At 43.9% G+C, this 13,443-nt stretch overlaps 1 protein-coding gene across 27 annotated transcripts in view; it reads left to right on the top strand.

The window, feature by feature from the left end:
- Positions 1-13,443, top strand: part of RIN2 (Ras and Rab interactor 2) — a 349,998-nt gene that overhangs the window by 329,246 nt on the left and 7,309 nt on the right. For all 27 annotated transcript variants that reach the window (XM_083832276.1, XM_083832271.1, XM_083832253.1 and 24 more), the window contains 2 exons: positions 780-1,910; positions 11,224-11,529. In XM_083832276.1, the coding sequence (XP_083688402.1) occupies positions 780-1,910; positions 11,224-11,529 (1,437 nt within the window). The remainder of the gene's footprint in view (positions 1-779; positions 1,911-11,223; positions 11,530-13,443) is intronic.

The raw sequence follows: 13,443 nt of genomic DNA, 5'->3' as shown, positions 1-13,443 counted from the left end.
CTCAGTTTCACAAACATGCTGATGCTTTGCTGGGACAAGAGGCAGCAGCTGAAACTTGCTGGTTTAGCAGAGGTTTTCCACCCTGTGCTGTTCTGGGATGGCACATTCGGTCTATTTCTGTGCTGCTGAGTATCTAAAACCTCAGACAAACTGTGTCACCATTGCAAACAGGGCTGCAGGCCAGCACTCCTAAGGAGACACCAGCATTTGTTCTGCATAGCTAAAGACTATGTTGCACCCAATGCAGGAAAAAGCGAGCTGTCTTTTCATTTGTAGTTTTGTTTGCTCACTTTAAGAGGAAACAAAATGGAAAATTTCTGTTGTTGTTGTAAGTGGCTGTCAGCTGGTGTAGATCAGCCCAATTCTGTTCTGTTTAATGGAGTGAATTAATACCAGCTGAGAACCTAGGCTTATTCCTCCTGATTGAGATGCTAGTAATTGGTTTTTACTCCATTTTAGCCTCAAATTGCTAAGGATTGCTGTGTTAGTCTCTGTTCCTTTCTGTGATGCTCAGCTTATTTTAAGCCTAATTCTCTGGTCTGATTTGAAACTATGCATTGGTCATGAAATATATAAATGAGTAAGAGCAGCACCAGGAGTATAGCATACAGTTATGTCTGGTAGTGCTTCTAGAGGCTCACTGGGATATTTTTTTCTTGACTTAATAAAAGCTTGTCTGAATTTCATATTACTTGAAGCTGTTTGTGTTGAGCTGAATGTTTTGAAAGCCATCTGTGTGCTTTTTTGCATTCTTACATTAACGCAATGATGATTTTTAGACTTTTGGAGGTCTCCGGCTAACAGCAACCCCCTGGATCCTTCACTTCCCCGTAGGCCTGTGCCTTTAGACAGTGCTTGTAAAGGCTCACGTCAGCTCTGCCTTATAAATGGAGTGCATTCTATACGAACCAGAACGCCTTCAGAGCTGGAGTGCAGCCAGACCAACGGAGCGCTGTGTTTCATTAATCCACTCTTCTTAAAAGTGCACAGCCAGGATGTCAGTGGAAGCCTGAAAAGGCAGAGCCTGAGATCTCAGGACTTGAATGGCACTGAGAGGCCTCGCTCCCCACCACCCCGGCCACCACCTCCTTCTATTAATAGTATCCTCACGAGTCCACAGCTTTCCAGGACTATAAAGCAGGCGAGCATGCCAGAAACAGTCAACCATAAGAAAGAGAGAGACTTGGATTTGCTGCAGAATAAACCAGCCCCTATTCCGCCTCCCCGGCTAAAGAAGCAGGCTGTTTGTGTGGAGGTGGAAGGTAGCGCAAAGACTGCAGCGGTAATTCGACCTGCCTGCAGCTCTGTGCCTGTCCCGGAAGCTGCTGGCATTCTGGGCGAAACCCTGCCTGAGCCGGCTCTAGCAGCCTCCAAGAAGAGTGTAGCTACCAGCTCTGAGTCACACGTACCCCGGAATGGAGGCAGGCAGAGGCTGAGCGACATGAGCATTTCCACCTCCTCGTCAGACTCGCTGGACTTCGATCGGAGCATGCCGTTGTTTGGCTATGAGGGTGACACTAACAGCAGCCTGGAGGATTTTGAGGGAGAAAGCGACCAAGAGAGCATGGCACCTCCGTTGAAGCCCAAGAAGAAAAGAAACAGTTCGTTTGTTCTCCCCAAGATTGTGAAATCTCAGCTACGGAAAGTTAGTGGAGTTTTCAGTTCCTTCATGACCCCCGAAAAGAGGATGATTAAGAAGATTGCAGAGATGTCTCAAGATAAACGCACTTATTTTGGGTGCCTAGTGCAGGACTATATCAGCTTTCTCCAGGAAAACAAGGAGTGCCACGTTTCGAGCACCGATATGCTGCAAACGATTCGGCAGTTCATGACCCAAGTCAAGAATTATTTGTCCCAAAGCTCCGAACTTGATCCCCCAATCGAATCACTGATTCCAGAGGACCAAATAGGTAAGGAACGTTGTGCTGTATTTTGGGGGAAGGTAAAAATGTATAATCTATGTTTATAGTGATGGGTTTTGTGCTGGTCTGGGAAGGTGAGGTTGACTTTGCTAGCAGAATTCAAGCTGGTGAGTATTTGAATTGTCTTTGGGGGGGGGGGGGGGGAGGTGGAACAAAACCCCAAACCATAACTCAGAGCTATGCTACAAAGTTATTCGTAAAAAATAAAAAAAATCCATAAAATAACAACAGTGGTTGTTGAACTTTTTACCCATGATTTTTTTTTTTAATCTGCAGTACTGTTAATGATACATGCACCAGCAAATAAGGGATTTTGTATTTTTTTTTTTTCCTCAGTTGGGCTCATACATTTCTAGATGCCTTGGACCAAAACTGTGGCAATTTTAACTATATGTTAAGTATGCATTGTAGCCATACAAGAATTTATTAGAAACTGGTGATGGTTAAGAGCAGAGAGGCATTGTGTAGCAATTTACTTTGAAAATAAATTTAATTCATCCCAACAGTCTCATTCACCCCTAGCAAAAATGCACTGTCCTCACAGTTGAAGCCAACTAAAAAGTTAGTTTAAAAAACAAACAAACAAAACAAAACAAAACAAAAACACGAGCAAGAGAGAAGGGGATGCTAATCTCGGGATTTTTATACCTCTCTGTTGCATGTATGTGCTTATAAATGGTTGCAGATGAGCTATAGGCTTGAATACATGTTTTATCAACAGGGAGAGACTTGTATATCCACCAAAGTGAAATCATTGTTGCTGCGTAAAATCTCACTGTCCCTCTCTCTGTCTTGTTGAGGTTAAGCAGTATTTGTAAAAGAGCCTATAAGCCACTTTAAGGAGGTAAACATCCCTCAAGGCAAAATACTTTCCTTGTGAGCTCACTTAGTCCAAATTTGCTTGTTTTTCTGCTATAACCCAGTGTCCCAACAGTTCACCCAGTGCAAAACTGGCAGGATAGTTCTTTCTCTGGGAGTAGAGGGTGATTTTATGTTGACATTTCTGTCTGTCCTTGACTGAGAGGAAGTATTCTCATGTAATCTCAACTTCATTTATGCAAAGTCAAGGAAAAGTAAAAAGCATGGCTAAAGCAAATATACACTGAGTGTCCTCCAGACTGAGACTCTTTTGAAGAAGTGTAATGTTCTTGCTAGATTATTAAAGAATATTAGGTGTGTGTTATGTGGAAGAAAAAGGCAAATGGAACAATGTGGGGGGGGGGAGGCCTCGTCCCCTGTATTTCTGCAGAATGCTGAATACTGGCTATATGTCATAGGAATACAGAACTGTATTTACTAGTGGTTTGGTCAAAGCTTGATTTGACTTGTACTTTTTGTTGTAAGGGTGTGGTTAAATCAGACTGGGTCTCTGAAGATTGGCAAAATGATATCTGCTTTTAAATGTTTCAGTAGTTTGGAGTAGCTGAAGTTATGAAATGTAATTACGTTGGTTTTCTTCAACGACAGAAAGTCTGGCTCTGGTCATGTGATTAAGTGCAATTAATGTGTAAAGCAGGGTAGTTTAAACAAATGAACTTGCTTTTGAATTGTCTGCTGCCTATTGCTTGAGCCTGGAAACAGCCACAGTGATCAGGAGCATCAGATGTTGCTCATCTCAGCAGATAACTATGTGACAGCAAGATTTAGTCATCCCTAACAGAGATCCCTAACAGAGGACTCTTAAAATGTAGCCCTGCCTGTTATCCGGGTATTTTCTTGACTATTTCAGTACAGAACTGCAGCCGAGATTTTAACTTTGTAAGTAGTCAATTATCCTTTCTTGTCAGCCTATGCTTTTGTGCTGCAGGTGTTGCCTCAATGCGTCAGCCTTTGGCTGGATTTGCAGTGCTGGGAAAATGCTGCTTTTTCTACGTACTGTCCCATGGTGGTAGTGAGTAGATGTCAGAGCTTGGAGGCTCTGGTCAAGCCTGGTGACTGCCAGTCCTTGCCTCCCTTTCCAGCCTGCAGGACTGCTCCTGCCAGTCGCCTGCTCTGGGGCACCTGGACTTCACTGTATCCCCCCTGTCTCCTGAATTTCAGTATGTGCTGGAGCAGCAGACCCTCAGGCCTAGTGAAGCCCCTGGTGTCTGGGATTTCTGTGTCTGTTTAATGGTCTTTGTGATGGCATAGCTTTTCCTGTAGAGCTGCTTCTTCACTGAGTTCCAGACTCTTGCAGACAAGAGATGCTGTAGGGAGATCTTCTAAGTTTCACAGTCAGGGAGCTTATCTAACTATTTAATTTCTGCCAAGTCATCAGGAGAATGTGTATCAGCCTCTCTAATGGTTTCTGACAGGTGCCCCTTAATCTCAGCACTGAAGGCTCTTAACCCTTCCTGGAACAGTAGGATTCCTAGCGCTGGGACTGAATTAAGGCTGTTGGCTTTTTATTGTTTGAGACTGAGTGCAAAACAACTTAAAATAAGTAAGTTGTGAACATCTGAATATGTGTCCCCAGCATAAAGACCTGGGCTGGTCAGAGCAGATCCTGTCAGGCCACAGCTGCTTAAGTAGCAGATGTTTGGGAGCTGGTGTTGGTGTCCTCCTTTCCTGGCTGTGAGCAGAAGGGCATCACGTGGGCTCTCACCATCATCAGGTGTCACAAACAGTGCCTGACACCTGAGCAGCTCGAGTCTCAATGCCTGAATCTGGGCCTAGTCCAGGAAATGTCAGGTTTAAATGGTTTGGCAAGAAAGTGTCAACTGGGAAAAGAATGCTGCCTGTTGTTTCTTTTGATATTTCTAACGCATAATTTTCTGACACTGCGTGTTGCAGCAGGCTGGGGAGGGCTCTGACAGACCTGAGGAGCTGGCAGGCGCTCAGGAGCATGGGCCCACTGCTCTGGTGGTGGCAGCTCTGAGCAGCGCTCGAAAGCCTCTGCATGTAGACCAGGAGTCCTGAGGCTCCTGGGAAAGCCTGTTCGCTGTTCCTAGGCCTAGAAGGGTTTCACTTCTGCTGTGAAAAGTCAGTGGGTTACTTGGCCAGTTTACCCCCCGCCCCGTACCACCACCTCCCCTGTTGCTGGGCAGGCAAGCAATCAGCAGTCCCCACTGCAGCAGCTTTTTATGTCTAGGATGTGGTCATATGGCACCTCAGTATTCACATTTTTGGACTGAAAAGCTCGCTTTGTTCATCCTGCCTCCCAGGTCTGATTTCTAGCCCTGTGCAGGTCTGCCTGACCTCTGCAGCTCCAGCTGGCTGGCCTCTGCAGAGTCAGGCCATGCCCATTCTGAGCACGGCAGCAGGACTGCTTCCTGGCATTCAAGCATGACCCTGCTGCTAGGAAATCTTACTGGAGGGTGTATTTTCTTAAGAGCCTGCTGTCAAAATGCTTGCTTCAGGAAAAGGACTGACATCCAGTTTGTCTTCGGCGACACTGCATCCTGCTTGATCATGTTTCATTTTGTGCTTTTGCCTTTGCGTTCTTCTTGCTAAGAACCATAGGTCATACTAATTTTCATTTTTTGTGCGTGTTTGACAGTCAGCTGTTGGTAATTGGGCTCCCAGCAAATGCAGTATTTTTTGCACCCATTCATGTACCCACCTTATAATAATTACAGCTACACCATATTTGATATAGACCTTGTTTGCTTATAGGAAAGTTGCATGGAATAGGGTTGAGGGTCTTAAAAAGGTCAAGATACAGCTCACCAACTGCTCCCTTCTTCTTTGAGCTAATTATCCTAAAGGAATTAGAATGGAATGCCATTATTTCTTCTTGAAAATCCTCATGTTAGCTGGTTTTTAGCACTGGGTTACTTTCTAGGTGCTTAAGCATTTGTTTTGTTTTGCATTCCCCCCCAGTTGTTCATCTTTGTACCTTTTGGTGTTGAGCTGGGGCCGACCACTGTTCCCCTGTACTTCTCCTTTCATTAGTGGAGCAGGGGGGTCAGGAAAGCAGGAAGCAGTGGTAAAAGCACTGGGCAGAAACAGTGGGTTCAGTTCTTTCCTGACCATCCATTTGGTTTGCTTTGTGTCTTATTCCCCTGCTCCTTTATTACTACTTTTTGAAGAGAACACACACTCACCACACAGCCATGGGGTGAGTTTTAAATAACCCATGGCTTGTCTGATTGAAGCAAAACGAACCTAAAACCAATGTCTGTGACTCACTGCTGTGCTTTATGTAAGCAAAATGAGGGGGAGGTTTATCTTGGAGACCTTTCTTCCCTGGTCGCTTGTCGGCATCTACCAGGAACAAGACACCTGGCCATCCTGACATAAACTGTAGGTTGGTATTAGTGTCAGCCTACAAACACACAAGGTACTAGTGAAAATCTAAAACAAAGCAAATGCAGTATAGTCAAATGTCCTGCATTTGCATGCCTGTGGTGTAACAAAGCAATCTTTTGCTTTCAGACTCCCAAGCGATGATGTTGCTTATGCAGAATGGTGCCTTTTTGTGATGGATCCCAGGCTCGTTCTCTCTCTCCACTGAGTCCTATTACAAAAGAATGGTTTGGCCATTATCAGTGATAAACAGGGCTTGTGTGTAAATCTGGGGACTGGAAACTGACAGGTAATCTCAGTGGAGCAATGCTAGCTGTTAACAGGGAACAGAGAAGGCTTTAAATTCACAGTTTAGAGAAGGTTTTAAGGTGACATCCTGGAAGAGGTGAGCAAGTACAATTCCAGGCAGTGAGGGTTGTAAAGAGGGTGCATAAGGACATTTACTATGACTAATATGTTGTTCTCTCTAGATTCAGATTTGTGTGGTTTTCAGTGAAAAAAAATAACAGCATGTCAGCATAGGATACAGATGTGTTTCCACAAGTCACAACGAAACTAGCTGGCTGGCTTTGCAATTCATTTATCAAAGCATTTCCAGTTCCCATTTTGAGGCTAGAGGCTAATTATAAATGGTATTTACCATTTCAGGATCACTAAATGGAGCCTAACTCAAATTATTATTAATTTTTTTTCTTTTGTCTGTTTAGTTTTTTGAAATATTGAGCACCCTGGGATTATTTGATATTTAAAAACAAATTGATTTTACTGTAGTAAGGAGCGGGTTCTGTTCCTGGTTTGGGTCTGAGAAATATGCAGAGCTATTAACTGAAAGGATCAGTCCTCGATCCTCAACCTGTAGACGTTAATTTGTCTGGGAGACCCTCCTATACTTTTTATGGCCATTAGAAATAGTGAAAGCTGCTGCTGGCAGGGAATCATTTTGTGGGATCAAATCCTGGAGCCACTTTCTTTGAAAGGGCCAGTAACAGCAGTTCAGATGAAAGGGTAAATAGTTGGATGGTCTGATCCCAAACATGGTTATAGGTGTCCAGTGATGGTGAATATTGGTCTAAGACCCAGATCACAAGGAATGCTGTCCTTCTGGGCTTTAATAATAGTACAGATTATTATTTGAATGTTGTTATTAATGAATTACTACCTGATGTACTGTGTCCAGTTGTGCACCCCGAAGGTCAGTAGAGACACACACATGACCTGGAAAGAGTCCAGTGCAGGGCCACTGAGGTGAGTGAGGGCCGGGAACACCTCTCCTGCCAGAGAGGCCAAAGGGCTGGGGGCTGCACAGCCTGGAGAAGAGGTCAGGGTATCATCCCATCCATGCCTTATAAACACCCGAAGGGAGGTGCAGAGCCAGGCTCTTCTCAGTGGTGCCTGGAGACAGCACAAGAGGCAGCAGGCACAAACTGGAATGCAGGAGGTGCCCCTCAAACACCAGGAGCACTTCTGTGCTGGGCAGGTGCCGCAGCCCTGGCACAAGCCAGGTCCTGGAGACCTTCAGGAGCCGCCTGGACGTGGTGCTGAGCGCCCTGCTGGGGCTCGGGTTGGGCTATTAATAAATCTATTAATAGTTTTAATATTAATTAGGATAAATGTGGATATTATTGACCATGGGGGGAAAAACCAAAACACTCCGATCTTTATGAATCTTGCTATGCTTTTGGCCTCATCAGCTTGCTAAAGTTTGCCACTTTTTAACTTGAAGGCAGAACTCTGTGGTTCTTACGCTTGTGCCAGAAATGCATAAGGGAGAAGAAAAGGGATTTTTTGTTTGTTTTGCCTTGAATATATATATATATATATATATAAACTACTAGAAATACCAACAACAAAGAAAAAAAACATGGATACATTGTCATGTCTTACTTCCTTATTTATTGGCTACTTATATGCAAACCTGCTACATTAATTCCCAGTCTTTCCTCTGTCCTTACCAAGCTGAGACAGTGTTAGTGTCTCTTTGGAATCTCAGCTTTGTGGTTTCATTTGTCTCCTATTAGCTGTAATACAGATGCTGAACAGTACTGAAAGATGCTTTACTAGATAGCCAATCCTGTTTTTATCTATTCAACCTGTTAACAGCACAGATACCCTCAAGAAGAGCCTTGAGCAGTGATCCCTTAGCAAGTACTGGGATGCTTTTCCATCTTTTATTTACCAAGGAAGGGAGCTGCTGCACACTGCCTTGTGCAGAGCTTTGAGCACAGCTGCGTGAATTATCTGCTCTCTTCCTCTGGGTTGCTGCAAATCGGTTTGAGTTCCCTGAGGAACTGTGGAATGTAGACTGGGTAAATTTGAAGTGGTTTCTAGACGCTGCTTTTGTAGCCTGTGGTGAACTGCAGATAATAAAGAACTGCCACCTCCCCATCTTGCAGTGCTGTAAAAATACGACTGATCTGTACTGGAAGCTGCAGGAGTGGCACTAACTTGCTGAGGGCAGAAGATCTGAGGCTTCCACTTCTTGCCAACAGATAACAACAAGCCTGGCACCCACCAAGGAATTTTCCTACAAAGCCTACCAGCGGTATCCAGCCCTTTCAGCCTCTGGAGATGGGCAGCAGAAGGAGCTCACTCCGTACTGATACTGCAGGCAGCAGCTGAACCAGCCCCAGGCTAGAGCCTGTAGGGATTGGTCACAGAAGCGTATGGGTCTCGTACCCCAGGGTAGCTCCCTCGCTATCAGACCAAGTCTTCATACTGAATTCTTCACAGTTTCTTGAGCATCCTGTGACCAAATGTGGTGGTGACCAAAGTCATCAAGATGACTAACTTTCTGTGTGCAGAACTGGGTGAAAGCCTATGGTAGCTGAATTTCATGGGGATAGAGAGTTCTCTCGCTTAATATGTTTATGGCAGCACTGACTGCTTTATTCTGACTTAAACGAGACCAGGCAGTTGGAATGCAGACTGCAGAGGTGTTCCGCTTACAAGCAAAGCAGTTAGTGTTTTTGCTATTCAAAAAATTGTGGACAGGCAGTAAAAACAAAATAAACAGAATAGCCAGAAAATTCAGTATCAGTGAAGCTAATAGGGAGCTGTGTGTACTCTGGAGAAATGTAGTCAGCTAGCATACCTGTAGGTGAGATTTGTGTGTTTCTCCTGGTGGAAAAATATTTCTTCCCCATGGGCCCTGAGGACAACTTTGGTGATGGAGGGAGAGGTGGTTTTGGTCACTGCAAGGGAAAGTGGTGCTTCTGCTTTGCTGGGCTTACTGGCTGGGTTTGGCATGGCTGTCAGTGGCAGCTGTGTGGCTCTACCAACTACAGCAGATAAGGATGAGCCATTTGAAATGTTGACACTTGTTGCAGTACAATTGGTGGTGGTGCTGTTTGGATGGGAAGCTGGGTCTGCTCTTCGCAGTGTGATGGTCCGTTGTGATCATCTGTCAGACTGGTCATACCTTTACTGGTGACTGTAGGGAAACCTGGAAAATCAGAGGGCAAACACTGGTCCTCATGTCTGCTCTTTTTCCCTTCCAGCAGCTCTTGCAATCTGCGTGGTGACAGTAACCCAGACGCCTTTAAAGCATCAGGGAATAAAGCAGACCTGGCTTTGCCATGTCCATGAGTGTCTCAGGAAGGGAAAGTAGCAACAAAAAGCTACAAGAGTCCCAGTGGAATTGGGGAAAGGGAGATGGGAACTTGCAGTACAGTCAGAAATTTGGGAATTGCATGCCAGATAAACGCAGAATAAAGGCTATGTATGGAGCAAAGGCACCATAAGAGAAGTAGGTGTGGAAAAGAGAGGTAAGACATGAAAACCCAAAAAGAAAAATGGCTGAACAAGGATAAAATAAATGTTGTCTGAAAGAATAAGGCAAAGAAAATAGAAGTAACTGCTTGTTGGAAATAAGTCTCGAGCTGTAGAAATAGTCTGCAATTTCTAAAAGTAAGGGGGAAAAAATGAGGGGAGAGAAGGAACAGATTGCAGTCTATGAGAAACACATAGGAAGAAGCAAAGGGTTTAATCTGAAATTAAAGGACCCCAGAAAGGGTACAAGGTTGATGAAACTAATGAGTCACCGTTAATATCAGGAATGTCCACTGCAAGCTTGTATATAAATGTGTGATGGAGCAGTGATGCCGGGCCTCTCCTCTTCCCACCGCTGGTCCCTGTGTTCCCCAAGTACGTCTGCCTACCCTGGGTTTCTGTCCTGCCCTGTGGTCAGGGTGTGTTGGGGCAGTGGCCAGGCTGAAAGGTCGCCAGTTCCTTTCATGCTTGTGGGAGTTGCGTATGGTGCAAATAATGAATGCAAATAATTAACGTGAGCTATGCTGCCATACGGATACTTAGTGGGAGAGGAAATTAGCTTATGAAGTGAAGGTTTGCAGGGTTTGCTATTGATGTGGTCATAACTTTGAAAGCAGAGTTATGAATGTTAAACTTGAGTAGAACAAGAATTTAAAAATAAAGAGTGTTTACTGTACCACGTGCACACTATTGCCAAAGAAAGAACTTTAAAGTTGATGACAAAGCTGTATGTAATCTTGCATGATGAAATCTGAAACGGGACAAACACAGCTTGGTTTTCATTTATAGTTTAAGGCCCATAATCTGTCCAAGTTCATAAAGATCTTAAAGCTGAGCCAAGTTTTTAGGAGACCTTGAGTTACAGTTTGATGGAAACAATGCAAAAAAGATAGGACTTCTTGCCAAAGCAGACAGAAGTTATGTTTTTGACCGTGTTTTAAGTTTGGGAGTTAGACTAAGCTCAAAGTAAAATAAAACTCAGACTTCTGGCCAACAAAAGAAAAAAGTGAACTGGAGCCACAGCTCTTCTTTGTCAGTCTGTAAACTCCAGTCTGTGGGTTTATTTGTCATTGCTGGTGGTGGTTGGTTTGTTTTGTATTTTACCAGATTGCCGTAAATAAAAATGCAATACAGATTGTGCTCTGCATTCTTGTTTTCTTGTCAACAAACATCTGGAAACTCAGCCTGTGTAATAAATTGACCTTGGCATTTTTTTTCTCTACAATGTCTCTTTTGGAAATGGTTGTATTAACACTTGCTCTGCTCTAGAGGAGGGAATCAGCTGGGCTTGTGTTTCTTGTTGCAGATGTTGTCTTGGAGAAGGCCATGCATAAGTGCATTCTGAAGCCGTTGAAGGGCCACATTGAAGCGATGTTGAAAGAGTTTCATACTGCAGATGGTTCTTGGAAACAGCTTAAGGAAAACCTGCAGCTGGTGCGCCAGAGGAATCCTCAGGAGCTGGGCGTGTTTGTTCCAACACCAGACTTTGTGGATGTTGAAAAGATTAAAGTCAAGTTCATGACCATGCAGAAAATGTATTCGCCTGAAAAGAAAGTCATGCTGCTGCTGAGAGTTTGCAAATTGATTTACACTGTTATGGAGAATAACTCAGGTATGATGCTTCTCGTGGTTCAGGCTCACTGAACTTCCAAACCTGGAACTGGGGATTGTCTTTTGATGCAGGAAATTAGACCACCTGATTTTGCAGATATGTCTCTCCTCCTGGAATTCTTGTAGCATATCTCCTTGCCATTTTCAGAGGGGTTCTTCCTCTCTACTTCTTTCCTGGTATCTCTGATGTGTCTGGCAGCACATCTACAAATTCAATGTGAAACAGTTGTGAGGCAGCTTAAAAAAACATACTTGCTTCACTGTAGGCTTCTGAAACTGTCAGGCTGTGATGTGAGCATTGAATTCTCCACTGAGTAAAAATGAGTGTTTTTCTGGACATTTTAATTGAGGGTACACTCAGTATTTCAGTATAGTCATTCAGTGGCGTGTATTCAATAAAACAACTACAAAGTTTCTCTGTTAATAGGTGGTCAAAATTACCCTCTGATCATTATTTTTGGCTTACTGTGCCTCTGAATGTTCTCATTTGGACACTTTTTTCCTGTTTTTGGAACAGCAATAACATATACTGTAGCTTGTGTCAGAAAATGACATTGAAACCTAGATAATGAAATGGAACTACAGACCAGTAGGAACTGCTGAGTAGTCAGTGAAATAATTAAAGTACTGTGCTGGTTGGCACGATTTCATGGGTGCAACTCTGTTGCCCAGAGTCTTATTGTACACTGCTCTGGTAGGTCATGAGTTTAGATGGGCAGTGCTGGTAGTATGGGGAGATTTTTTCCTAAGCAAATATAAACTGCTGCAGGTGGTAGGTACTTTGCTTTCTAAGTGAGCACTGAGTCATCGAGTCTGCAGCTGGGTCTGGTGCTGATTAAGGTGTCTGCTTTCTTTTGAGATGAATAGTGAAAGCTTGTGGTCGTTAAAGACCCACAAGCACTTTTGTGGCATGTAGGTCCAAGCTCCTGCCCAGCTTATATTCTGTGCAAATACCTGCATTTTAAAATGGATGTAGGAATCTTGGCCTGAAGTGCTGTAGACTCCTTTCTCTTTGCTGTTATCGTATTGAGTAAGGTGTTTCCAACATGTAGAATTATTAAGAGGCTGCTGCTGGTTAATGCCTACACTGAGGGGCTTGAGCTAGGTGTGGCACATGTTCTTGGGTTGTCTTGTTTTGTCCTGTGAAGTTGGTGAAAGATGGCATTGAGTGTCTGCTTCACCACGTGCTCCCATACAGTGAATGGTGTAATATTTGGAGGGTGTGCTTCAGGTGGCGTAACTTTAGATCAGCCCTTCAATCATCCGGAGTTTCATCAAAGATTAAGGTGGCTCCTGCTCTTGTTGGCTTGAAGTGGTCATCACACCAGTTCTGCAGTTAACGTAGTTTGGCCAGATTCAGCGATTTGGCCCCATAGTATTTTCTAAACAAAGTTTAAATGCAGTAAATGTGATAGGGAGCACAAACAGATGTAGGTAGCCATCTGTGCTTTAGCCATGTGCTGCTTTTGCTGATGGTGCTTCACCAGCCAGTTGGGGATGATTTATGAGGCTTTGCTCACTAGTATTTTTAACTGTGATAGATCAAGAAAAGGAGCTCAGTTTTCATGTGAAGTCTAATAGGCTTTTATATTCAGGCCTCTCTGCTGAGATTGAAATTCAGACTGGTATTTGTGGCTACATCTTTCCAGAAAGTAGATGTCCCCTGCATTGAAAAGGAAAATGTCTGTTCATCTTCTCTTAGCCTGTGATAAAAGTGGAGTGGAAGCCAGTCTGGATTTCAGGATTAGCAGCCTTTTGGGAGTTGACCAGTTGAACTGATTCCAAGGTGAATCCAGTCTTTACATTCCCTCGCATGCTTCAAGGCATGCATCATCAGATTTGTGCTCATTGGAAATAAGGGATCAAGCTAGCGTGAGTCTCCTGTCCATTGAGTGCCAGATCACAGAATCATCTA

This window comes from Anser anser (genome assembly GCF_964211835.1).
Source record: "Anser anser genome assembly, chromosome: 3".
Classification (NCBI taxonomy): Eukaryota; Metazoa; Chordata; class Aves; order Anseriformes; family Anatidae; genus Anser; species Anser anser.
The sequence above is the reverse complement of the archived record's forward strand: the minus strand, read 5'-3'. Positions and strand labels throughout refer to the sequence as shown.